The sequence below is a fragment of the Lissotriton helveticus genome, chromosome 7 (genome assembly GCF_964261635.1).
Source record: "Lissotriton helveticus chromosome 7, aLisHel1.1, whole genome shotgun sequence".
In the NCBI taxonomy this organism is placed as follows: Eukaryota; Metazoa; Chordata; class Amphibia; order Caudata; family Salamandridae; genus Lissotriton; species Lissotriton helveticus.
The window spans coordinates 1,009,330,702-1,009,358,487 of NC_136068.1; the positions used below are offsets into that span (position 1 = coordinate 1,009,330,702).

The 27,786-nt window shown below is 48.7% G+C and overlaps 1 protein-coding gene across 2 annotated transcripts in view; it reads left to right on the forward strand.

The window, feature by feature from the left end:
• LARP1 (La ribonucleoprotein 1, translational regulator) overlaps positions 1-27,786 on the forward strand; it is a 915,090-nt gene that overhangs the window by 697,013 nt on the left and 190,291 nt on the right. For both annotated transcript variants that reach the window (XM_078653680.1, XM_078653681.1), the window contains exon 14: positions 2,913-3,019. In XM_078653680.1, the coding sequence (XP_078509806.1) occupies positions 2,913-3,019 (107 nt within the window). The remainder of the gene's footprint in view (positions 1-2,912; positions 3,020-27,786) is intronic.

The window sequence follows — 27,786 nt, forward strand, 5'->3', positions numbered from 1 at the left end:
CTATGCAACTAAAAAGAGTCTCCACTAATCCATGGTACGACGGGAGTCTCAATGAGGATAGACGAGCCATGCGAATGGCAGAGCGCACCTGGAGATCAGCTCCCTCTGCACTGCACCTAAAAACACTGAAGAAAAAGAGAAACGCCTACTTCAGGAAAATTAAACGCTCAAAAACAGATTTCTTCAGCCTCCAGCTTGACCAAGCAAAAAACCGTCCGAGAAAACTGTTTGAGCTAATCAGAACACAATCCGAGGAACAACCCCAGCCACTCAGCACTATGCGCGAGGCTCCCTCCTGTGAAGACTTCTCCGCTTTCTTTATCCAAAAAGCTGACAACATAAAGAGCGATCTCCTCATTGACGCAAGCCTCTACTCCAAACCTCACTGCATAGCACCCACTGAACCAAAAAACAATGCTACATGGTCATCCTTTGTCACCTACTCTGAAGAAGAAATTGGCGAACTGCTCAGCACCTTGAAACCATCCAATCACCTCACGGACCCCCTTCCTGCTAACGCTGTAAAAGACTTTACCCCTTTGCTCCTCCCACTCTGGACTAAAATTATCAACAGCTCACTTCAACAAGGAACCATCCATGACTCCCTCAAAGTTGGACAAGTCACACCTTTACTAAATAAACCTACAGCCGACCCCTCTGATTTAAACAACTACCGTCCCATTACCAATATCCCCACTCTCGCCAAATTGTTGGAAAAATGCGCACAACTACAACTGACTAAACACATTGAACAGTTTGATCTCCTCAACCCTCATCAATCAGGCTTTCGAGCAGGACACAGTACAGAAACTGCTATGACCCACATAATTGACGACGCCCTTCAAATCCTAGATCAAAACGATACCTGCCTCCTCATCCTTCTTGATCTCTCATCAGCATTCGACACCGTTAAACATGAGAATTTACTCGAACTATTAAACACAAGAATGGGTCTATCTGGGACTGTTCTCAAGTGGTTCACTTCCTTTCTACACAACAGGTCGCAGAAATTCAAGAGCAACAACCTGATGTCCTCGCCAATACCTGTTTCGTTAGGCGTCCACCAAGGACACCATTCTCAACATGCAGCAACATATCAGCAAGGCAACTAAGAGAGCGAACTACCAAATCAATACCCTGAGGAAACTTAAACCCTTCCTGCCAAAGACTTCCAAACTGCAGTACAAGCACTAGTCATCCCTCGAATAGAATATGGCAGCATCGCCCTCTGCGGACTCCCCCTAACTACTACCGCACCCCTAAGAGCTTCTCTAAACGCTGAAGCGAGACTCATCACTGGGTCAAAAAAACACTCTCATATCTCCCCTGACTTGAAATACCTGAACTGGCTACCTTTTGAAGCCAGAATACATCTGAAAATCGCCTGCATGACGCACAAGGCTGTACACCTGAGTTCACCCGGCTATCTCACTCAGAAGCTGACAATTTCTGGCGGCTCTAGAAACACCAGAAGCACAAACAATCTTCTGCTGAAGCCTCGAAGATTCCGGAAGGAAAAAACTTATAAGCGCTCCTTCTCAGGAATGGCACCCAGGGTCTGGAACTCACTCCCTCCTGAAACGAGGCTCATCTCCTCCACTACACTGTTTAAGAAAGAAGTAAAAGCTATCCTCATGGCTAAATACACTTGAACTATTATTTTGGACTCTTTTAAGACTCTGCACCGACATGTACTACTTGTTCGACCCCTTTGCTTATTTGTGCTTATTTGTTTTACTTGTATTATCGACTTACGTGATTTTCTATGCTCCCACGTATTTGTACTATTAGCATTACTGACGTACCTGTTTGACTATGCTCCCTCATGTTCCCCCATTCTATGTAAAGCGCTCTGATATCTGTAAAGATCCTATTCGCGCTATATAAAACTTTCAAAATAAATATAGACAGGACTACATCTTTTCGAAAGACAAAACAATTTTGTTTCTCTCCACCACATAAAGGCAACCCCATCTCTAAGGGTGGAATTGGATTGTAAAATGTATACAAATTTGCTATCGGAAAGCAAAAACTACATTTACAGTGCCTCCTAGAGCGCATTCCACATGCAAGCTAGGAGCCTCTATGGCTTTCTTAGGGAACATCCCCCTAGAAGACATTTGCAAGGCAGCAACATGGTCTACAACACACACCTCCACTAAACACTACTGTGTTTATGTGCAAGCCAAGCAGCAAGCTGCAGTAGGTTAAGCTGTCCTTAATACTCTTTCAAACTACTGCAACAGATACAGGTGACCACCGCTAGGGGAGACACTGCTGCACAATCGATACAAAAGTGTAGTATCTGCAGCTCATATGCCTCGAACGGAAAATGCTACATACCAGTATGCATCCGTTCTTGGCATGTAGAGCTGCAGATCACTACACACCCTCCCGCCTCCCCGGGACTTGTATCTGTTCCAGTTTTATCTTACTTGGATGCACACGCATGAACATCCTTTTACTTTACTTCTACTAACTCCATTTCCCATCATGGCGAAAAACTCTAAAGATGGAGTCGATGCCCATGCGCACTATCGTCCAAGGGAGTAGTCTCCTATCTCATGACTACAAAAGACTTCTTCCAAGACGACAACATGCAATCATCCGAGCCCAACACCAGGTGGCGATCTAATGCAAAAGTGTAGTGATCTGCACCTCTACATGCCAAGAACAAATGCATACTGGTAGGTGCATTTTCCTTTCCTGACTAACTTGAACAAGGTTTTTTTCCTGTAGAATTGGTATAATAACCTTTGTGGAAATACTGTGCTTGGTGACACTTGAGGTTTCCATCGATCTGTCTGATATGGAAAAGGATATGAAGTGTTTTCTTAGTTTTTATGGTGTAACACCCTTAAAGATGTGGACCTTCAAGCACAGTAATGCTAACTTTTGTTTTTTCCTGTCAGACTCCCCGAAAGAGAAAGACTCGACACAGCTCGAATCCCCCAATGGAATGCCATGTGGGCTGGGTGATGGATTCCAGGGAGCACAGACCACGCACCACATCCATCAGGTACACAGTCGCAAGGCATCATTTTAAAAGTTTGGAGAATATATAGCTTTGTGGGCTTTATTGACACGCTGTAGCCCCAGCTAAAACTAATTGTTCGAGGCATGTGGGCTGCTGAATTCATATCTTACCATAGATCGCCGCCTAGTGTTGGGTCTGGATGATTGCACCTTGTTGTCCTGGAAGAGTCTTCGAAGTATCACGAGATAGGTGACTCCTCCCCTGGACTACAGTGCGCATGGGCATCTTTTCCATCCTTAGATTGTTTTTTTCCGCCATTGGGTTCGGATGTTATTCCTCTATTCCAACTTCGGAACCGAAACTAAACCACTTTCTAAGGCCAAAAGGCCTTCTACTTCGACGGTATTGTTCTCGTTCGGTACTTCTTGACTCGACCAAACTTTCCATCTCGATCCGGTCGTCGACGCGGGCTGTTGTGCCTTTCGACGCCACGTGGGCCTGCTGTCGATGGAAAGGAGCCCGTTCAAAAGGTGCCCACAATGCCACTCCAAATTCCTGCATACTTACAAACATACAGTATGCAACAAGTGCTTATCACCGGAGCACAACGAAGAAAATTACCCAGCGTGTGCCCAATTCCGTTCGAAGAAGACCATCCCGAATCGCCGGGCCGCTAGCTAAGAGATGCAGCGGCCGGCACCAGAACCGGAGAACATCTTCGATGATGAACACGACCTCCCAGAAGCGACGGACTCTGATCTAGAAATAGTCACCGTTGAGGACCAGTCGGACTCCGATGACCAGATCACGCCGGGGCAAAAAGTGAGTACCCAGCCCCCAACACCGCTTATCCCAAAAGATAAGGCTCCGGTCGAAGCATCGCCTAAACGCCTTAGCTGAGATCGTCAAGCTCCTTCAGAAGCCCGGCCTTCTGGCTCGGCTCCGAAGCCCAAAACCAGGCCTTCTGATAGCCCAGGACAGAGTACCACTCTCCCCAAGAAGGTTGTCGACCCCGAGAGGGTCGTCGAACCGAAGAAGGTCGTCGAACCGAAGAAGGTCGTCGAACCGAGGAAGGTCGTCGAACCAAAGAAGGTCGACGAACCAAAGGTGGTCGACGAACCAAAGGTGGTCGAACCGAGGAAGGTTGTCGAACCAAAGGGTGTCGAACCCCAGAAGGTGGTCGAACCAAAGAAAGTCGTCCAACCCAAAAAGGTTCTCGAGCCGAAAGCTATCGAGCCAAAGAAGAGCCTCGAACCAAAACTGGTCGTCGATCCAAAAAGAACACCCAACACAAAGAAGGCCGTCAATCCTTGTGTCTCGATCAACAAAAACTGGATCACACTACAAAGCCCGTCGAGCCGAAAAAAGCAATTGACTCGACCAAAAAAACCATTGAGAGGAAAGAGACAGTCTAGCATAAATAAATGTATCGAACCAAAAGCTCCGGTCGATCCGTACAGGTCGTCGAGCCAAAAAAGGTCACGAACCTAAAAAGACGGTTAAACCAGCAAAGGACGTCGAACCGAGAAAGGTTACCGACCCGAAAGCAACAGCCGAGCCGAAAAAAGCTCCACAACCAAAGGCCCTCGAGCCAAAGACTCACAAACAAGTCACTAAGCCAAAAACAACGGCGCCAAAACCACGGACAGTTGAGGAAGAACTCTACCATCCTGATTGAGTGAGGAACAACCTAAACTGTATATAGACCCTGCAACAGGACACTTTACAGTTTACCACCAGAAAAAGAGATTATTGGATACGGACACTCCTTCCACTGTTCCTCCAAAGAAAAACTACTTCGGGACATCTCCCTCAAGGCCTTTTACTCCTCCTCCTTTCTTTCCTTATATGCCTTTTGGGCCCTACTCTCCTACACATTCATATTATAATGATGGAGATAACATGGGGGTAGATCCTCAGGATAATTTTAATGAACCAGAGGATCCTGATGCACAGGATGACACATGGGATGACCAAAATGATCCATATGACCCACAACCCATCCCAGACACCTCCCCATACCCTACAAAGCAGTCGCCTACTGACAACACCATTGTTTTTAACCAACTGCTGGATAGGGCAGAAAAATACCACAATGTCGACATGCACACTGACCCAATAGAAGATTTCTATTTGACACTTTTCCTACTTCTGAGAAAAATGTCGGAACACTTCCTATGTTAAAAGGGGTACTAAAACAAGCGCCAGACATATTCAAAGATCCAGCCAGAGCACGTGTACTCAATCCCAGGATTGAGAAGAAATATAAAGCGGCCCCTACAGACCCTACTTATATTAAATCCCAGTTGCCTTTAGACTCACTAGTAGTAGCAAATGCTCGAAAGAGAGCTAACTCACAAACCACAGGAGATGCTCCCCCTCCTGACAAAGTCTAAGATATTAGAAGCCTCAGGCAAAAGAGTAGCCTCACAGGCTGCTAATTCATGGAGGATTGTGAACACACAAGCTCTACTAGCACGCTATGATAGAGCACATTACGATCAACTTGAAGGTTTACTGCAACACCTGCCAGAACCTTTTAAATCTCAGGCTAACGACCTCATACAGAAGGCAAATTTATAACCAATGCTTCCATTAAATGTGCGCTTGACGCAGCTGACATATAAGCCACGTCCATTAATACTAGCGTATTACTACGCAGACACGCGTGGCTACGCATCTCTGGTTTTAAAAACGAGGTGCAATCCACCATCCTCAACCAACCAGTTAACCAAGAAACCAACCAGTTAACCAAGACTTCCTGTTTGGCCCTGCAGTGGATACCATCTTAGACAAAATGAAAAAAGATACCGAAACTGCTAAGTTTATGGGCGCACTTCAGTTTCAACAACCTAGAGGTTCCTTTCGTCGCTCCTCCTACAGAGGCTCCGCAAGAGGCAACACATCACAAACTTCCTCTACATACAAAAGCAACACGCAGAGTTCCTTTAATAAAGGCTCCAACAGAGGAGGTTTTAAGGGCAACAATAACAAGGGCAGGGGACGTGGCGGCAATAACACCAGAGCCTCCACTGCCGCCAAACAGTGACTTCATCACACTCCCTCCAGACCATCCAACACCAGTCGGAGGCAGAATCAGACAAATTATCCTGTATGGTTATTGCCTGGAACTCACTTCTACTCCACCCAACATACCACCCAAACACTGTCCTATGTCCAAAGAACACATCACACTGTTACAACAAGGGGTCGCGTCCATGATACAAAAAGGAGCAATAGAACTAGTCCCTTTTCAACCCCAGGGAACAGGGGTATACTCTCTATACTTCCTAATTCCCAAAAAGGATGGATCCCTCAGACCGCTAAATCAATACATACTCTTGAGGCATTTTCATATGATTACTCTACATCAAGTACTCCCGTTACTCCAGCAAGGCGACTTCCTTGCTACATTAGACCTCAAAGATGCATATTTTCACATACCTATACATCCAGCTCACAGGAAATACCTCAGGTTCACAATAGAAGGTCAACATTATCAATTCAAAGTTCTCCCCTTCGGGGTGACTACAGCCCCAAGGGTTTTCACAAAATGTCTAGCGGTAGTGGCAGCACACCTCAGAAGGCAACACATCCACGTGTTTCCATACCTCGACGATTGGCTCATAAAGGCCAACTCGTATGCGCAGTGTGCAAGCCATACGTCTCAGACACTCCAGCTGCTGCACAGTCTGGGTTTTTCCATAAATTACCCAAAATCACATCTACAGCCCTCCCACATACAGAAATATCTGGGAGCTACAATAGATACCTCAGTAGCAAAGGCATATCCAAATCTAGCCAGGATAGCCAACATGCAGACTCTCATTCAAAAGTTTCAGCCACAACACTTTGCCAGCTCGAGTGTTCATGCAGCTCATAGGCATGATGGCCTCCTACATATTCATTGTCCCTCATTCCTGACTTCAAATGCGTCCATTGCAAGAATGCCTAGCACGGCAGTGGAACCAAGCTCAAGGACAATTAAAAGACCTAGTCTTGTTAGACGGTCGCGCTTACAACTCTCTGCAGTGGTGGAACCCACAAAACCTTTCCAAGGGGCGACTGTTCCAAGAGCCGGTTCCACAAGTAGTACTAACAGCGGACGCATCACTGACAGTCTGGGGAGCCCACTTACTTCAATACACAGTCCAAGGGCTCTGGACAATCAAACAAAAGACAGTGCATATCAACCACTTGGAGTTGCTAGCAATATTTCTGGCACTGAAAGCGTTCCAGAAATACTTGTACAACAAGGCTGTGTTGATCCGGACGGACAACATGAGAGCCATGTATTATATCCAGAAACAAGGAGGGACACACACTCCACAGCTGTCTAACCTAGCACAGAGCTTATGGAGGTGGGCAATTCCCCAAAAACATTTTTCTCCTAGCAGAACACCTGCCAGGGAAAGTCAATCAAATAGCAGATCTGTTAAGCAGACACAGCCAACAGCTACACACATGGGAGATTCACCCTCAAGTTCTCCAAACATTCTTCCAAGATTGGGGGCATCCAGAGATAGGTCTGTTTGCCACAAACGAAAACTCAAAATGCCAGTACTTTGCCGCCAGGTTCCCACATCCGTTGTCACAGGGCAATGCGATATGGATGAACTGGTCAGGCAGATTTGCGTACGCTTTTCCACCAGCCCCACTAATTCCCCTGGTGGCACGCAAACATTGCCAGCAGTCACTCACAATGATCCTGGTTGCTCCCACATGGGCAAGACAGCCATGGTACACAACGTTTCTAGAACTTTCAGTAGTTCCCCACCAAAGACTGGGCTTCTCGCCCCATCTTTTAACTCAGAACCATGCAGAAATCAGGCACCCAGATCCCAATCAGATGAACCTAGCGATCTGGCTCCTGAAGTCTTAGAGTTTGGATACCTTAACTTGCCTCCTGGTTGCATGAACGTTATCAAGGAGGCCAGACGGCCAACTACTAGAGCATGCTATGCAGCTAAATGGAAAAGATTTGTAATTTATTGCAATAATAACCAAATCAATCCATTAGATGCTTCCATCCAAAACATTATCGGTCTCCAAAGATGCAATCTAGCATACTCCTCCATAAGGCTACATCTTGCTGCTATAGCAGCATATCTCCAGAACAGACAACACCTGTTCCTCTTTAGAGCACCCCCAATCAAAGCTTTTATGGAAGGTCTTAAAAGGATAATCCCTCCAAAGCACCCACCTTCACCAATCTGGAACTTAAATATAGTACTTACCAGACTTATGGGACCTCCTTTCGAACCACTTCATTCATGTGAATTACAATTTCTAACATGGAAGGTGGCATTTTTGATTGCCATTACCTCCCTCAGGCGAGTGAGTGAGCTACAGGCACTAACCATTTAAGAACCTTTCATGCAAATACATGCAAATAAGGTAGTACTTCGGACTAACCCAAAGTGCATGTCAAAAGTCATATCCACTTCATATCAATCAATCCATAGAATTGCCAGTTTTCTTCCAAAACCCACAGTCAGTGGCTGAAAGAGCCCTACTCACACTAGATGTAAGGAGAGCTCTGCTATATTATGTTGACCGAACTAAATCATTTAGGAAAACAAAGCAACTGTTTGTTGCTTTTTCCCCACAACATAAAGGTAATCCCATCTCAAAATCAGGAATAGCCAGATGGATAGTTAAATGCATTCAAATATGCTACCAAAAAGCTAAACGCACAACAGTTCCCCCAAAAGCACACTACGTGTAAAATGGGGGCATCCATGGCTTTCTTAGGGAATATTCCTCTTGAAGACCTATGTAGGGCAGCTACATGGTCTACCATACACACTTCCACTAAACACTATTGTGTAGACGTGCAAACAAAGCAGCAAGCTGCTGTATGCCAGGCTGTCCTTAAAACTCTTTTTCAGACTGCTGCAGCTGGTACAGGTGACCACCGCTAGAGGAGATACTGCTATATAGTGTATGCTAAGATATGAATTCAGCAGCCCACATGCCTCGAACGGAAAATGCTACTTACCAGTATGCATCTGTTCCTGGCATGTAGGGCTGCTAACATTCATATCGCCCACCCTCCTCCCCGGTGCCTGTCGCAGCTGCAGGATTCTCTTTTGCATGGCCATCTCTTACTTCACTATACTCCATCTTTGCAACAATGGCGAAAAACAATCTAAGGATGGAGAAGATGCCCATGCGCACTGTAGTCCAGGGGAGGAGTCACCTATCTCCTGATACTTCGAAGACTCTTCCAGGACAACAAGGTGCAATCATCCGGTTCCAACACTAGGCGGCGATCTATGCTAAGATGTGAATGTAAGCAGCCCTATATGCCAAGAAAAGATGCATACTGGTAAGTAGCATTTTCCTTTCAAGGAGTACATAGGAAACAGTAAAACATGCGAGGACTTGTCTTGGACCTGGTATACATTGAGGAGTACACTAGATTGGATAGCCATGTTAATACCTGTTTTAACTTTGTCAGGGTGTCAAAGATAGGGCTCCTTTGGTGGGAAGGTGTATGGCAAAATAAGTTGCTGCCAAAATAACACTCCAAATATTGTTATAGCTCTCTTAAAGCTAGCCACTTGATTTGTTAACATCGATCCAGTATTCTTAAGTCAAATACTTGGAATGTTTTTGGGTCTCCGATCTTTAGTAAGAGCTACCCTTCTCAAAGGTTTTTAAAAGATTCATAAAGATTGAGGACCAGAGAAAAAAGGTTGTGGCATACAAATGTAGAGGATTAAAAAAAAGAGAATTTCACCCAGCAGAGCTGTAGCTCCTTGCGGGTGATGTCCGCAAAATGAGCCCAAGATGGAGAAAAACATTACAACGGGACCCAAAATATAGCAGAGCAACCTGCACCCTCCCACCCCCTAATGTCGGGGGCTGTGCAGCCTGCCACCACATGAAGCAAGCCTCTGTTTCTGCTGTTGGTATGGCCCCAAACTGGCAGGGACCACTACGAATATGATTAAAGGAGTGTGGTGGAGCTGTAAGAGGGCAGCAGATATCCCCTCCCCAAATTATATTCTGAAAGGTAACCATAGGTTAAAAAAAAAACAAGAGGACCACCCTAAGCTTTGTTCAGGTTTATAAGCCCTCCCCAGGCTGCAGCTTTAACTCTATAGCTTGGAGTACTGCGCCCACTATTGGGCCAAGTCTGTGCCTACACTCGTGGCCTGAAGGTGTTTAAAAGAAAGTATGTGTTGTACATCACCCTATAAGGGGAAAGTCTTTGGTTACGTGTATGATTAAAATATGGTGCCCTCAGGGTTAATTTTATAATTGTGTTTCCCTGACTTTAAAGTATATTTCTGATAGATACATCTGCCTTGTGGATTCCTCACCTTGTGAATATCCCCTTTGCGTCAGCAACGTTCGGAATTTTTCTTTGTAGCACGCCGGCGTGGGCGACGTCACAGGAACGCGGCACCGCGTGCGCGACTCCGTCTGACGTCACCGTCCCCTTATTAGGCCTACGTTGGCGTGATGACATCAGTTCCCTTTTTCCGTGTCGTCGACGCTAACGGTTTCAGGGATCTTCTGTAGTTACTGATAGAGACTTTGTTTCTTTTTGTTGTTACTGTTTCTGTTCTTCGTCGAAGATGTCGTCGAAGAAAACGGGATTCAAACAGTGTGGCTCGTGTGCCAGGATGATGTCAATTACTGATCCACACGAGGATTGTTTATGGTGTTTGGGATCGGATCACGACGTCAAGGGCTGTCGATCCTGTTCGAAAATGAATCCGAAGGCTCTGCGTGAAAGAGAAACTAAACTTTTATTAGCCAAGAAAAAAAGTAAAGAAGCCGATAGATCTTAGAGATCAAGATCGAGACACTCCAGATCGAGACCGAAGTCGAAATCGAAGTCACGATCGAAGTCATCGAGGTCACGATCGAGGTCGAGGGCCAGATCGGAGTCGGTATCGAAATCGGCTTCTGGACATGCTTCGGGTTCCTCGAAGAAAAGACATGAGGAAGAAGCATAGTTCTCACCATCATTCGGGATCTTCGGACTCTAAGAAGAAATCTTCTCGAAAGCATCACAAGGACTTTGTGTCTCCATCTCCTGCTGATGCTACCACTCCGGTAAGATCTCGAGAGCGTACACCCGAGCCGGTGCTGGATCCGAATCCGGCTTCGGGTCAGACTTCGGAGCATGAGGACGTCGTGGAGGTCCCTCAATCTCCAATTCCGGAGGATGAACCGGAAAATCTAAAGGACCAAGAGGAGCCGAATCCACTTCAGCCTCCTACGAATCCTATGGGTTCTACCCTTCTTTTCCTGGTCCTGGTCAAGATCCATCGCATTTCCTAAATGCTATGTATGGAGTGTATGCAAGAGCAATGTACCCCACTGGAGCACCTGCGGGTCCTATGGGTCCTTTGTCTTTCAACTTGGGTGTCGCCCAAGCTTATGCACCGGCGCCTTTTCTACCCTTCATGCCGACTCCATGTCCTCCTTGGATCGGTTCAGCGCCTCCGAGGTCTTCGACTCCGCGCACGGCTTCGCCGACTCCAGAGCGACCTCGGAATTCAGAACGAGGCTCGACGCCGGTTCCTGTTTCTCTGACTCCGGTTGCTCCAGCTCCTCGGTCGACGCCGGCTCTGACTCCATCGGAGTAGTTAACGAATCCGTCGACGTCTATCCGTATGGAGTGGTCGAGACGTAGAGCCCAGCGTCTACTTGAGGAAAAAGAGTTTGTGGAATCTGAAATGGAGGAAGGTGAACTTCAGGAGCATGATGATTATTTTGAGGATCTTCATTCTGCTAGCAGTCTTGAACTTTCTCCAGAATGGGGATTACCTGTGGTTTCAGATGCACCCTCCAAGGATGTCGTTCCATACCATATGGTTATTAGAAAAGCTGCTGATTTATTAAATTTAACTTTACCAACTGTTGAGTTTAAACCTAATATCCTCACAGAAGTCTTACATTCACCTTCTTCTATCATTGAGCCTACTCAACCTTTTACTGAAGCTCTGACAGAACCAATTCTGGAGGTTTGGAAAAAGCCTTTGTCTGCACCTGCAGTATCTAGATCGGTGGCGAGACGTTATAGGGTGGCTCCTGGGGATCCTGAGTTCTTAGCTTACCCTTCGCCAGAGAGTCTGGTAGTTCAGGCTGCTTGTGCGAATAGATCAGCTGGCTCCTTTCCTCAAGTTCCTGGAGATAGACTCCAAGAAGTTGGATCAGGCCGCTAAGAAAGTCTTCTCCTCTGGTAGCATGGCCTTAAAATCTACAAATGCTACTTGTTTACTGGGCAGATATGTGCATGCCTTAATGGACTCAGTCAAACAATTATCTGCTAAACTTCCAGAAGAGGACAGAAAAAACTTTAATGAAGTTGTTTTGGATACTCAAGCTGCGGCCCGCCAAGTTATTCAAAATGGCATGGACACTGCTGACTCCGTGGCTAGGATAATGGGTTCTTTAGTAGCTACCAGAAGAGCTGCTTGGTTAAAATCCTCAGTTTTCCACTGATGTACAGGCTACTCTTTTGGATTTACCTTTTGACGGGGTTGGTCTCTTTGGAAAGAAAGCAGATACAGCTCTGGAGAGATTCAAAGATAGCCGGGCGACGGCAAGATCTTTGGGTTTACAGTCGAGAGGTACAGCTTCCAGAAAGTTCAGAGGTTTTGGCAGATCTTCCTTTCGTCCTTTCAGGCAAGGCCAGCAGCAACAGAACCCTCTGTACAAGTCTTATAGAGGTAGACAGAAAGGTTGTGGACGTCAAACCTCTTCCTCCTCTAATACCCACCCCCCACCTGCAGCAGCAAAGCAGCCCTAGATCCGCCATTCCGGATCATGCAGGTCCGGTAGGGGGTCGGCTTACTCATTTTCTACGGGATTGGGAATCGGTTACATCAGATCTTTGGGTTCTCAATCTCGTAGAAAATGGGTATGCCCTTCCCTTTCGGGAATTTCCTCCCAATTACCCTCCTTGCCAAGGTTATTGTTCGGAGGACCACCTGCTTCTCTTGCAGGAAGAAGTCCTGGCACTTTTCAGAAAGGGTGCGATAGAGGTGGTTCCGGAGCAGGAGAGGGGTCAGGGATGCTACTCCCGGTATTTTCTGATCCCCAAGAAGGATGGCAGGCTTCGGCCAATCCTGGATCTCAGGATCTTGAACTTGTATCTGAAACAAGAAAAGTTCAAGATGCTCACTCTTGCGCAGGTTCTTCAAGCGCTGTTGGAAGAAGACTGGATGGTGTCGATCGACTTGCAGGATGCTTATTTTCACATCCCTATCCTGAAGTCGCACAGGAAGTATCTCCGTTTTACGGTGGGTTCGCAACACTACCAGTTTGCGGTCCTTCCGTTTGGACTTACTACTGCGCCTCGAGTTTTCACCAAGGTGATGGCAGTGGTGGCAGCACATCTCAGAAGATCGGGGATTCCTGTATTTCCGTATCTGGACGACTGGCTCATCAAAGCAGAGTCGCCAGAGAAGGTGCTCCTTCATTTGCAAGAGACAACTCAGTTGTTACACAGGTTGGGTTTTTCGATAAATGTACCCAAGTCTCACCTGGTGTCCTCCCAGCGCAACCTGTTCATAGGTGCGGTACTGGACACTACTGTATGTCGTGCATTCCCTCCACCTCAAAGGATTCGCGACATACAGGAAATGATTCCTTTATTTTTCAATGGAGCGGTTGTTCCAGTCCTGAAGGTCCTTCGTCTGCTGGGTCCAATGGCTTCTTGTATTCTGTTGGTCAACCATGCACGCTGGCACATGAGGGCACTCCAGTGGTGTCTCCGCAGGCAGTGGTATCAGCACAACGGAGATCTCAGGGAGTCAGTGAGGATCTCCAGAGAGACTGCGGCGGATTTGTCCTGGTGGGGTGTGGAAAGAAATCTTTCTCGGGGAAAGCCTTTCCAGTTGCCTCCATCGGTGGCCACAGTGATAACGGATGCATCCACTCTAGGGTGGGGTGCTCATCTGGGGGATCTGGAGGTCAAAGGTCTTTGGTCTCCAGAGGAAAGGTTGCTTCATATCAACCTTCTAGAGTTACGGGCGATACGTTTGGCGCTCAAGGCCTTCCTCCCTTCCCTTCGCAGTTGTTCGGTCCAGGTCCTGACGGACAACACGACCGCGATGTGGTACATCAACAAGCAGGGAAGAGTTGGGTCGCAGTGTCTCTGCAGAGAGGCTCTGCGTCTCTGGTCCTGGGTTCAGGACCATCAGATTTGTCTGATGGCAAATCATCTGGCCGGAGTTCTGAACGTTCGTGCAGACGTTCTCAGTCGGCAGTTCTCTGCCGACCACGAGTGGAGGCTTCACCCGGAGGTTGTTCACGACATCTTTCAGATGTGGGGGACTCCTCGGGTGGACTTGTTCGCCACTCGCGAGAATGCTCACTGCCTGTCATTCTGCAGTCTCCAGTATCCGATGCAAGGAGCTTTGGGGGACGCGTTTCAGTTGAGTTGGGGAAATCAACTCCTTTACGCGTTTCCCCCCATACCCTTGATTCCTCGGGTTCTGAGGAAGATTCGCCAGGACCGGGCCCAAGTCATATTGGTCGCCCCGGGTTGGCCAAGAAGGGTGTGGTACACGGACCTTCTCCACCTCTCCTCTCACCCGCCGCTCCGTCTCCCTCTCAGGGTAGACCTCCTCTCTCAGATGAAGGGGCAGGTTCTACACCCCCCACCTCCAGACATTACACCTTCATGCCTGGAGATTGAACGGGGCAACCTGAACTCTTTTTCTCTCCCTCACGATGTGGTGGATGTCATTCTTTCGGCCAGGCGTGACTCCACCAAGTCCATCTATTCGTATAGATGGTCTAAGTTTGTTGTTTGGTTTAGGGAGAAGGCTGTTGACCCCTTGAGGGCTCATCTGTGTGATATTTTGCAGTTTGCTCTCTCTTTGGCACAGCAAGGATTTGCTGTTGCCACAGTCAAAGGTTACCTTTCGGCGTTATCGGCATTTCTCTGCTTGCCGGATCAGCCGTCTCTTTTTAAATCTCCAGTGGTTTTGAGGTTTCTGAAGGGCCTCACGAATAAGTTCCCTCCTTCTCCATTTATCGTGCCTCAATGGGACTTGAATCTTGTCTTAACATTTTTGATGGGTTCTCCCTTCGAACCCTTACACAAGTGTCCCATGAGGCTTTTGTCTTTTTAAACGATCTTATTAGTAGCGATCACCTCGGCAAGGTGGGTGAGTGAGCTTCAAGCTCTTAGTTCTAAACCCCCATTCCTGACCATTCATGCTGAACGAATGGTTCTTAGGACCAGGGCTGCTTTTCAGCCTAAGGTGGTAACTCCCTTCCATCTAGGACAATCCATTACCCTTCCTACCTTCTATCCTCCCTGTGAGAAGTTGGCCTGATGTGCAGTGTTCACTATTCTAGTGATCACTATATATCAGTCCAAACAACCCTTATTGATGATTGGTTGTAAGTCAACCTTATAGACCAGCTATCCTAGTAGCATGGATACGAGCAGTCTAAGGCTAAGACTCTAGAGGGCGTGTTAAGCCAGCTGTTTTACCATCACATTACCCCTTGAACACCCAGTGAAAGGACACCACACAAGTGTTATGAAAATAAACAATGTATTTATTAGAATCACAACAACCCTGTACTCTTTATGAGGACAGGGTGCTAAGCACACAACAAAACTCTTATGAAAATACTTAAGTTAGCACGTTATACACAAATGCCCGAGGGGCACGAAAAACCATATACTTAAAAAGTGGAATGCGAAATTACTAGCAGGTAAGTACAGTACTAATAGGCTTTGGAATCGCTAGGACTTGACTATAGAATCGTTAGATTACTTCTAGGAGACCTAGGGGACTCGGGTGCAGAGTGTGCACTCTCACGCGGGATGCGGGACAAAGTCTATGGAAGCTAGTAAAGGCAAAGTTAGTGTTCACGGGCGAACCCGACCTGGTAGGAAGAAAACGACAGTGGATCCTGACCCTAGGATAGTGAGGCTATGCTGGGACACCGAAGTGCCGAAGTTACCTAGCCCAGGGGCTGGAGCTGCATAGGTCTGAAAAGACGTCGGGAATCTCGTTGCCGGACCAGGAGCCTGGAAGAAGGAAGTTGCTGGCAGGCGACCAGTGAAGAAAAGTTCGATGGATCCAAGCCTGGATCAAGGAAGAAGAAAACCTGAAAGCAGAGGGGACCAAGTTCTTGAATCACTAGCCAGTGATTAAGTGGGCACCAGGATGGCACCGGGCGAAGTCACCGCAGTCAGGTGAGTGGGCGCTGCTGGGCTCTGCAGTCTCTCGGACCAGGAGGCGTTGTCGGCGACCAGGATGGAGGTGCGAGCTGTCCCACGAAGGTTCTTGCTGTAGACGTCGCTGGACCCAGGATTGGGCAACAAGTCTTGGCAAATGCAAGGCCCACGCGGTGGACCTAAAATGGCGTCTTAGCCGGACCAGGAGGGTCCAGGGTACTTCTCCGATGGAGGGAAGCAAGGGCCAGTCTGGAGCAACCAGACTAGCAGCAGTGATGTCGTCGGGCGTCGTTCAGAAGGCCACAAGCCAGCGGGCTAGTAGCCAAACAACGCGGTGAGCAGCAAAAAGCAGAAGGGCCCCACGCAGATCGTGGAGATGCTGGGAGGCTGCACTTCGGTGCTGGAGCTGCTCAGGGTCGGGGCTTCTCGGACCCCAAAGCACTCACCAGGAAATTACTCGGCGGGCTTGCTGTGCAGAAGTCGTGCAGTCTTGAAGATGGCCGGTCCCTCGAGGTCTCGTCACACCCACGAATCTCAGCGTGACTGATGATGTAGGTAGAGGTCAGAGGTGCCAGGGAAGCCGGTTCTCGTCGAGCTGGGCAGTCTTGATCCGGAGGAGAGACTTGCAGCAGACCGCAGTATTCTTAAGATGGTGCCTGCGGATGCAGGGTGACTACTCCTTAGTCACAAGGGAGAAATCTTAGGAAGAAGTCTTGTTCCTTTCGTGGAAAGTAGTTTCAGGATTCAAAGATGATCTGATTTGGAAGGGGGCCAGTTCCTACCTTTATCCTGTAAAAAGGGGCTGGCACGCGACTAAGTCCTGCCCTAGGGGTGGGACTAGGAGGGGGGTGGTTACACCCACTTCCTTGGCGGGCTTTTCCCCAGCACAGGGTCTGGAGTGACCCTGGAACTGGTTCCAGCCAGCCTATGCACAGTGAGCACCGGGGTGCCATGTGCAGTCACCTTCCTCTAAAGCCCTGCCTACCTACAATACACAAAACCCTGTCTGGGACGGTGCTGGCACCGCCCCTGGCAGGAAACCCTTTGTCCTTATCTCCTGCTCTGGGAGGACTCCCAGCAGCAGGAGGGCAGACTTGTGTCTCGGTGGCAGCATCCATTTTGTGGAGCTGAGGCTCTGTTTGACTTTAACCGGGGTTAGGGGTTACATACATGTCGTGTCCCTCTAGAAGGGTGGAATGCTAACCCCGTCGCCAGAATTGGCGAGGGGTTAGTATTCCAATTCGTATGACACCTTACTCGACATGTTTTGATAAAGCGATACCAGAGTTGGCATATAACCGCGAGGATTATAATGCACTTAAGAGTATATGGTATGCGATATCATGGAAACGGCTAAGGGATGGATCCCGAAAGCCGCAGACAGGCTCAGCTCATGCCAGAGCACCATCTCACACGATTCCAAGCACTCTGCCTTCAGGATTGTTAAGGCCTGCCATAGGAGTGACTGATAGGAGATCTGTGTGTCCATTTTAGGGTTAGATATAGGTATACTATATCTAAAGCAAAGGGTGAGTACACCACCTTGCCCCAGCTGTCGTGCAGCCAGTTGTGTCAGTTTAGTTAGTCAGCCCAGGGGTGGCATAATACATGCTTCAGCCCCTGGGAGACTTCTGGGTACACCTCAGCCCTGGGTACAGGGACTTGGAGAGGGCCCAGTGCCAATTCAGTACCGGAGTACAATTTGGATAGAGAGAACAGCTAGGCTGTGGGTCTGATTAGCAGGCCCACAGCCAGGGAAAGTCGTAAACCAGTGCAGCAAAAAGCAAAAATCTGGGTGATCATAGGATTGCAGACCCTACTCTCCTACATGACCCCCCCCCCCAAACTTTGGGACAATAAACTAACCTTGACCAGGTGAGTCTTCTTGCTCTAAGTGGAAATACCTGGAGAGCCCATCAGCATTGCTGTGATCAGTACCAGGTCTATGCTCCACTGTAAAATCCATCCCCTGTAGGGAAATGGACCACCTAAGCAGTTTGGGGTTTTCACCCTTCATCTGATTTAGCCACAAGAGGGGCTTATGGTCTGTCTGAATGGTGAAGTGAGTGCCAAACAAGTAGGCCCTCAGCTTCTTCAGGGCCCAGACCACAGCAAAGGCCTCCCTCTCAATAGCTGACCAATTTTTCTCTCTGGGTGTCAACCTCCTACTAATGAAAGCAATAGGCTGATCATTACCATCAAAATTCAGTTGAGACAGAACAGCCCCCACACCCAACTCAGAAGCATCTGTTTGGACAATGAATGGCTTGGAGTAATCTGGACTCTTTAGGATAGGTGCTGTGCACATGGCCTGCTTTAGGTCATTGAATGCTTTGACAGCTTGCTGTCCACTGAACTTTCTTTGGCATCTTTTTGCTTGTCAGGTGATTAAGAGGGGTCACTATGGACCCATAATTTCTGACAAACTTCCTATAGTACCCAGTCAGGCCCAAGAAAGCTCGAACCTGAGTCTGGGTGATTGGAGGAGTCCAGTCCTTGATGGCCTGTATCTTACTCTCCAGTGGCTGAACCTGGCCTCCACCTACAAGGTGGCCCAGGTATACAACCTGTGTCTGCCCTATCTGGCACTTGGTGGCCTTGATAGTGAGGCCTGCCTTTTGCAGGGCCTCTAACACTTTCCTCAGGTGGACCAGGTGATCCTCCCAGGTGGAGCTAAAGACAGCAATATCGTCTAGATATGCTGCACAGAAGTCATCCAGCCCAGTGAGGACTTGATTCACCAACCTTTGGAAGGTGGCAGGTGCATTTTTCAGTCCAAAGGGCATTACCACAAATTGATAATGCCCTCCAGGGGTAGAAAATGCTGTCTTGGGTTTGGCCTCCTCAGCTAACCTGATTTGCCAATACCCAGCTGTCAAATCAAATGTACTTAAGAAGTTGGCAGAAGCCAATTTATCTATAAGTTCATCTGCCCTTGGTATTGGGTGGGCATCAGTCTTAGTGACTGCATTGAGGCCTCTGTAGTCTACGCAAAACCTCATCTCTTTCTTACCACTCTGGGTGTGAGGCTATGGCACTAGAACTACTGGGCTAGCCCAAGGGCTATCTGAGGGCCCAATGACTCCCAGCTCCAACATTTTCTGCACTTCAGTTTTGATGCAGTCTCTAACATGATCAGGCTGTCTGTAGATTTTACTCTTGACAGGCAGACTGTCTCCAGTGTCAACATCATGGGTACACCAATTAGTTTGGCTGGGTGTCAGAGAGAACATATGTCTGAAGGATTGCAAGACTTGCCTGCAATCCTGTTGCTGATGTTCAGTGAGGCTGCCACAAAAGACAACACCATCAACTGATCACTCATCAGGATTCTGAGTGAGCAGGTCTGGGAGAGGGTCACTCTCTTCCTCCTGTCCCTCATCTGTGGCCATGAGCAAGCTCATGTCCTTCCTGTCAACATATGCCTTGAGCCTGTTAACATGGAGCACTCTGAGAGGGCTCCTGGGAGTTCCAAGGTCCACCAAGTAGGTAACCTCTCCCTTTTGCTCAATGATGGTGTGGGGCCCAGACCATTTGTCTTTCAGAGCTGCTGGGGCCACTGGCTCCAGCACCCACACCTTCTGTCCTGGCTGGTACACAGTCAGAACAGCCTTTTGGCCATGCCAAGCTTTTTGAAGTTCTTGGCTGGCCTCAAGGTTTTTGGATGCCTTTTCCATATACTCAGCCATCCTGGAGCGGAGACCAAGTACATAGTCCACTATGTTGGTTGCAGGCTTTTTGAGAGGTCTCTCCCATCCTTCCTTCACCAAACACAGGGGTCCTCTTACAGGATGTCCATACAGAAGCTCAAAAGGGCTGTAGCCAACCCCCTTCTGTGGGACCTCTCTGTAAGCAAACAAGAGGCAGGGGATCAGGACATCCCATCTTCTCCTAAGAGTTTCAGGTAGCCCATGAATCATCCCTTTGAGGGTCCTGTTGAATCTCTCAACAAGCCCATTGCATTGTGGGTGGTAGGGTGTGGTGAACTTGTAGTTCACACCACACTCCTTCCACATTGCAGTCAGATATCCTGACATGAAGTTTGTACCTCTGTCAGAAACGACCTCCTTAGGGAAACCCACTCTGGAGAACACTCCAACTAGGGCTCTTGCCACTACAGGTGCTGTAGTGGTCCTAAGGGGAATAGCTTCAGGATACCTGGTGGCATGATCCACTACCACCAGTATAAACTTGTGCCCTGATGCTGTCTGGGGTTCCATTGGACCAACAATGTCAATCCCCACTCTTTCAAAGGGAACCCCCACCACAGGTAGTGGTATGAGGGGGGCCTTTGTTGTGCCACCTGACTTACCACTGGCTTGGCAAGTGACACAGGAGCGACAAAACTCCTTGGTATTCTCATTCATATGGGGCCAGTGAAAGTGTGAGACAAGCCTGTCCCAAGTCTTTGTCTGACCTAAGTGACCTGCAAGGGGAATCTCATGGGCCAAGGTGAGAAAGAAACCTCTCAGAGACAAGGGGATGACCAGCCTCCTGGTTGCACCAGGCTTGGGGTCTCTTGACTCAGAGTACAGGAGTCCATCTTCCCAGTATACCCTGTGGGCACCTGTGGCATTCCCTGCAGCCTCAGCAGCAGCCTGCTGTCTGAGGGGTTCAAGGGAAGGGCAGCTCAACTGTTCCTTCCCCAGGTCTGCTCTGGAGGGTCCCCCTGAGCCCAGAAACTCAACTTGATCAAGTTCAAGCTCTTTAGGCTCAGTTTCCCTCAGCTCTTCCAGATCAGCCTCCTCAGAGACTTGATCCTCAACCTGGGGCAAGGGGTAAGGCAAAGCCTTACCCTTACTGCTCTTCTTGGAAGGTGTCTGGTCCATAATTTCAGGATCCAGCACCTGTTCAGTGGGGCATCTTCTGGCCTGTGACCTAGTCACAGCAAGCACATGTGCTGGCAAGCCTAACATCTCCATGTGAGTCCTCTGCTCCACTTCTGACCATTGTGATGACTCCAAATCATTGCCCAACAAACAATCAACTGGGAGGTCTGAACTGACTACAACTTTCTTTTGTCCCTTCACTCCACCCCAGGAGAAAGCCACAATTGCCACACTATGACTAGTAGTGACATTGCTGGCATTGGTCACCAGGAAATCAGTACCTGGCATGATCTGTCCAGGGTCCACAAAGTTAGGTGTCACCATGGTGACACTGGCACACGTGTCCCTATAGGCCTGAGCCATCTTGCCATTTATCAAAGGTGTCTGCCTGTATTTGCCCAAAGTATTGGGACTTATTTCAGGGGACATATCCACATCCCCTGTACAGACAAGGACAGCCTGAGTGAGTGTGCCAACTAAGTTGTCAGACCCCTCAGTACCCAAGGTTAACCCAACTAATGCCTTGGGAGGTACACTACCACTACTGACTGTACTAGGGGGTGCAGTTGCCTTAGGGGCTGTAGTGGCAGGAGTTTGTCCTCCTCTTTTGGTGCACTCACTAAACCAGTGAGATTTACTTTTACAGTACTGGCACCACCTTTTTGACTGGCCTTCTTGAGTCTTCTTCTTCTGGGAAGCCTGACCCCCACCCTCTTTGGTTTGTTGGGGACCTAGTGAAGACTTCTGGTCATTTTGCTCATTCTTAACATTACCCTTCTGGTCTGCTTTCTTCTGACCACCCTGGTTCTGGTTCTGGTTCTGCTTGATCCTTGTCCTGACCCATTTGTCTGCCTTCTTTCCCAATTCTTGGGGAGAGGTCAGATCTGAATCAACAAGGTGCTGGTGCAACAACTGGTTCTGACAATTGTTTAAAATTTGTTCTCTCATCATTAGATTATACAATCCTGTGTAATCTGTAACCTTGCTACCCAGCAACCAGCCCTCCAAAGCCTTAGTGGCACAATCCACAAAGTCAGACCAGTCCTGAGACTGAGTTTTCTGGGTGTCTCTGAACAGCAACCTGTACTGCTCAGTGGTTAAACCAAACCCATCAACCAGTGTATTCTTCAGGACCTGGTAATTGTTAGCATCCTCTACTCTTGTAGTGAGGAGCTTATCTCTACCTTTACCATCAAAGGAGAGCCACAGTATAGCTGCCCACTGACTCTGGGGAATGCACTGCACAGTGCAGGCCCTCTCCAGAGCAGCCATCCATTTCTGGATATCATCCCCTTGCTTAAAGGGGGGCACTATTTTAGTCAGGTGTTTAGTATCTAAACCCTTCTCTCTATCTCTTGGGAGATTGCTGCCACCAGTGGGAGCTAACCCACTCATCTGCTGCTCTCTTGCCAGGGCAAGCTTCTCTTTGGCCAGGGCAATTTCTTCCCTTTCAATCCTCAGTTCAGCTTGTCTCATCCTAGCTTCATGCTCCCTTCTCTGAGGGGAAGTAAATCTCCTCTGTGGAGGATTCCTTCTCCCCTGAGAAGAGGCATTAGAGTGCAGAGATCTATTGGAGTCCCTAGAAAGAGATCTATCTCTCCTAACTCCAAGGTTAGGCCCACTTCGGGTTAGTACTGGGGGTCCCCCAGATCCTAGCCCAATTAAGTCTAAGTTGGTCCTGGTTAGCCTTCTGACTACCTCAAGACCTTTGTCTACCTCATCCCCAGAGAGTTCCTCCTGATCCTCCTCCTCCTCAACTGCAGTAGCAGTGTTGGGGAGGTCTGGATCCCCAGAGGTTCCCTCTAAGGCTGGCATATTCCCATCTAGCTGAGAGCTTTCTCGCATCATAAGTCTCTAAGAGACCTATTAAAAAGGGAATGGTGGTGTTAGACCCCTGCTTCAGTTTTCTGGAGACACAGATTTGTCTCATCTCCTGGAAACTGAGAGCTGCATATCTTGAAGTGACCTGTGGAGGGTCAACACTGACCAGGGGAGTCTCAGTAGAATCTCCCTGGGTAGACATGCTTTTCTAGTGAGGTGTAAGTGGTGCACTTACCTACACTATATGTTTGCCTACTGATCCCTTGCTAGAGTTGTAATTTAGGGTGTGCTAGGCCCTAGGAGCTACAACAGCTGGTTCAGTAGAACTCAGAGTATTCTAAGCTAAGTTATATGTACCTTTAGTACTTATGTGATCTTTCACAAGATATTCTTAGGGCATGTGTGGTAAAACAACAGCAAGCTCAAATCCCAACCGCTGCTCACCAATGTGAGAAGTTGGCCTGATGTGCAGTGTTCACTATTCTAGTGATCACTATATATCAGTCCAAACAACCCTTATTGATGATTGGTTGTAAGTCAACCTTATAGACCAGCTATCCTAGTAGCATGGATACGAGCAGTCTAAGGCTAAGACTCTAGAGGGCGTGTTAAGCCAGCTGTTTTACCATCACATTACCCCTTGAACACCCAGTGAAAGGACACCACACAAGTGTTATGAAAATAAACAATGTATTTATTAGAATCACAACAACCCTGTACTCTTTATGAGGACAGGGTGCTAAGCACACAACAAAACTCTTATGAAAATACTTAAGTTAGCACGTTATACACAAATGCCCGAGGGGCACGAAAAACCATATACTTAAAAAGTGGAATGCGAAATTACTAGCAGGTAAGTACAGTACTAATAGGCTTTGGAATCGCTAGGACTTGACTATAGAATCGTTAGATTACTTCTAGGAGACCTAGGGGACTCGGGTGCAGAGTGTGCACTCTCACGCGGGACAAAGTCTATGGAAGCTAGTAAAGGCAAAGTTAGTGTTCACGGGCGAACCCGACCTGGTAGGAAGAAAACGATAGTGGATCCTGACCCTAGGATAGTGAGGCTATGCTGGGACACCGAAGTGCCGAAGTTACCTAGCCCAGGGGCTGCAGCTGCATAGGTCTGAAAAGACGTCGGGAATCTCGTTGCCGGACCAGGAGCCTGGAAGAAGGAAGTTGCTGGCAGGCGACCAGTGAAGAAAAGTTTGATGGATCCAAGCCTGGATCAAGGAAGAAGAAAACCTGAAAGCAGAGGGGACCAAGTTCTTGAATCACTAGCCAGTGATTAAGTGGGCACCAGGATGGCACCGGGCGAAGTCACCGCAGTCAGGTGAGTGGGCGCTGCTGGGCTCTGCAGTCTCTCGGACCAGGAGGCGTTGTCGGCGACCAGGATGGAGGTGCGAGCTGTCCCACGAAGGTTCTTGCTGTCGACGTCGCTGGACCCAGGATTGGGCAACAAGTCTTGGCAAATGCAAGGCCCACGCGGTGGACCTAAAATGGCGTCTTAGCCAGACCAGGAGGGTCCAGGGTACTTCTCCGATGGAGGGAAGCAAGGGCCAGTCTGGAGCAACCAGACTAGCAGCAGTGATGTCGTCGGGCGTCGTTCAGAAGGCCACAAGCCAGCGGGCTAGTAGCCAAACAACGCGGTGAGCAGCAAAAAGCAGAAGGGCCCCACGCAGATCGTGGAGATGCTGGGAGGCTGCACTTCGGTGCTGGAGCTGCTCAGGGTCGGGGCTTCTCGGACCCCAAAGCACTCACCAGGAAATTACTCGGCGGGCTTGCTGTGCAGAAGTCGTGCAGTCTTGAAGATGGCCGGTCCCTCGAGGTCTCGTCACACCCACGAATCTCAGCGTGACTGATGATGTAGGTAGAGGTCAGAGGTGCCAGGGAAGCCGGTTCTCGTCGAGCTGGGCAGTCTTGATCCGGAGGAGAGACTTGCAGCAGACCGCAGTATTCTTAAGATGGTGCCTGCGGATGCAGGGTGACTACTCCTTAGTCACAAGGGAGAAATCTTAGGAAGAAGTCTTGTTCCTTTCGTGGAAAGTAGTTTCAGGATTCAAAGATGATCTGATTTGGAAGGGGGCCAGTTCCTACCTTTATCCTGTAAAAAGGGGCTGGCACGCGACTAAGTCCTGCCCTAGGGGTGGGACTAGGAGGGGGGTGGTTACACCCACTTCCTTGGCGGGCTTTTCCCCAGCACAGGGTCTGGAGTGACCCTGGAACTGGTTCCAGCCAGCCTATGCACAGTGAGCACCGGGGTGCCATGTGCAGTCGCCTTCCTCTAAAGCCCTGCCTACCTACAATACACAAAACCCTGTCTGGGACGGTGCTGGCACCGCCCCTGGCAGGAAACCCTTTGTCCTTATCTCCTGCTCTAGGAGGACTCCCAGCAGCAGGAGGGCAGACTTGTGTCTCGGTGGCAGCATCCATTTTGTGGAGCTGAGGCTCTGTTTGACTTTAACCGGGGTTAGGGGTTACATACATGTCGTGTCCCTCTAGAAGGGTGGAATGCTAACCCCGTCGCCAGAATTGGCGAGGGGTTAGTATTCCAATTCGTATGACACCTTACTCGACATGTTTTGATAAAGCGATACCAGAGTTGGCATATAACCGCGAGGATTATAATGCACTTAAGAGTATATGGTATGCGATATCATGGAAACGGCTAAGGGATGGATCCCGAAAGCCGCAGACAGGCTCAGCTCATGCCAGAGCACCATCTCACACGATTCCAAGCACTCTGCCTTCAGGATTGTTAAGGCCTGCCATAGGAGTGACTGATAGGAGATCTGTGTGTCCATTTTAGGGTTAGATATAGGTATACTATATCTAAAGCAAAGGGTGAGTACACCACCTTGCCCCAGCTGTCGTGCAGCCAGTTGTGTCAGTTTAGTTAGTCAGCCCAGGGGTGGCATAATACATGCTTCAGCCCCTGGGAGACTTCTGGGTACACCTCAGCCCTGGGTACAGGGACTTGGAGAGGGCCCAGTGCCAATTCAGTACCTGAGTACAATTTGGATAGAGAGAACAGCTAGGCTGTGGGTCTGATTAGCAGGCCCACAGCCAGGGAAAGTCGTAAACCAGTGCAGCAAAAATCTGGGTGATCATAGGATTGCAGACCCTACTCTCCTACACTCCCCCTCACCCTTCTAAGGAGGAAGAGAGACTGCACCGTTTGGACCCTAAGAGGGCCGTGTCCTTTTATCTGGATAGAACTAAAGACTTCCGGATTGACGACCAGCTGTTTGTTGGTTTTGCTGGCTGTCGGAAGGGCAGATCGGTGCACAAGCGCACACTTTCCAGGTGGATAATCCTGTGCATCAAGATTTGCTACTCTCTGGCGGGTAAGGACCCTCCTGAGGGTATAAGAGCTCATTCTACCAGAGCAAGGTCTGCTACTTCTGCATTGTCTAGAGGTGTACCTGTTGAGGACATTTGCAGAGCCGCGACTTGGGCCTCCCTCCACACTTTTGCGAAGCACTACTGCTTGGATACAGAGGTGAGGAGGGACGGCCACTTCGCGCGTTCTGTCCTCCAAGATTTCCTGGTGTAGCAGAGTGGACACCCTCCAGGAGTGGGGACTGCTGTGGGACTCTATTCACAAGGTGAGGAATACACAAGGCAGATGTATCTATCAGAAGAACAAGTTACTTACCTTCGGTAACGCTTTTTCTGGTAGATACAGTATCTGCCTGTGGATTCCTCACTGACCCGCCCGCCTCCCCGTTGTCCACTCTGCTATACCTGGTCTTATTTGTATATTTATTTGTATATTTATTGGGTTTTTGATACCTTTGCTTCGCACTATGTGTGCTATTATGGTTTGTATGTACTGTGTATATTGTATATATCCTGTCATTGGTCCGTCCGGGTGCCTCGAAGGCACGGAAAAAAGGGCGGAACTGATGTCATCACGCCGACGTAGGCCTAATAAGGGGTCGGTGACGTCAGACGGAGTCGCGCGTGGTGCCGCGTTCCTGTGACTTCGCCCACGCCGGCGTGCTACAAAGAAAAATTCCGAACATTGCTGACGCAAGGGGGATATTCACAAGGTGAGGAATCCACTGGCAGATACTGTGTCTACCAGAAAAAGCGTTACCGAAGGTAAGTAACTTGTTTGTTTGAGGCATATGAGCTGCAGATCACACACTATGCCATCTGGTGTTGGGCCCGTATACTTGCACTTGTTTTTGTCTTGGAGAAGTCTCGAAGTCTCGAGATAGGTGACTCCTCCTTTGGATGATAGTGCGCATGGGCATCAACTCCGTCTTCAGATTGTTTTTTTCCGCCATCAGGCTTGGATGTGTTTATCGTGCTCCAATTCGGTGCCATTACAGATACAACTTCGACTCGCAATCCTTCATCCTGTAGTGTAGTTCCTATATTCCCAATAGGCTCTGCACATTGGAATAGTATATCCTATAGTTTAGACGTAGGACTGAGGACGACTAGGTCTCTATCGAATATACTAAACTTAATAGTGAGTGCCAGCTAGCTCAGAGGTCACTAGAAATACGGCCTGCCTGTAATCCCCAATATAGAGCACACTTATTCCCTCACTACTCCTATCAACCCCCCCTATCGCCAGGGACCAGAGACCCTTGATTTCCCCCCTCCACGCTCTTCGCTCGGAACACAGTTTCCATCTCAGCACACCTCAACCCCTTTAATCCTTCTACAACACCCCGATCGAAATAAACCCAGGACCCTCGGTCCCCTCCCCCCATGTTTCCCATTCGGACTTCAAGACCACCACGTCCTCAGTGTTCCTTGCTGTTACAGGTCAAACCAGCCCTGCCATCACTCTATCCACCCCTTCTATGACCCCTAACACTGTCCACCCTTGTCCTCCTAACCCCCCCTCCTTAGTGACGTCCTCTACAACAGGTCAAGCCAGCCCCGCTAACACTCACACCCCCCTTCCATGACTCCTAGCAAAAGTCCACCCAATCCACCATAACTCCCAGCACAATCCACCCCAACCC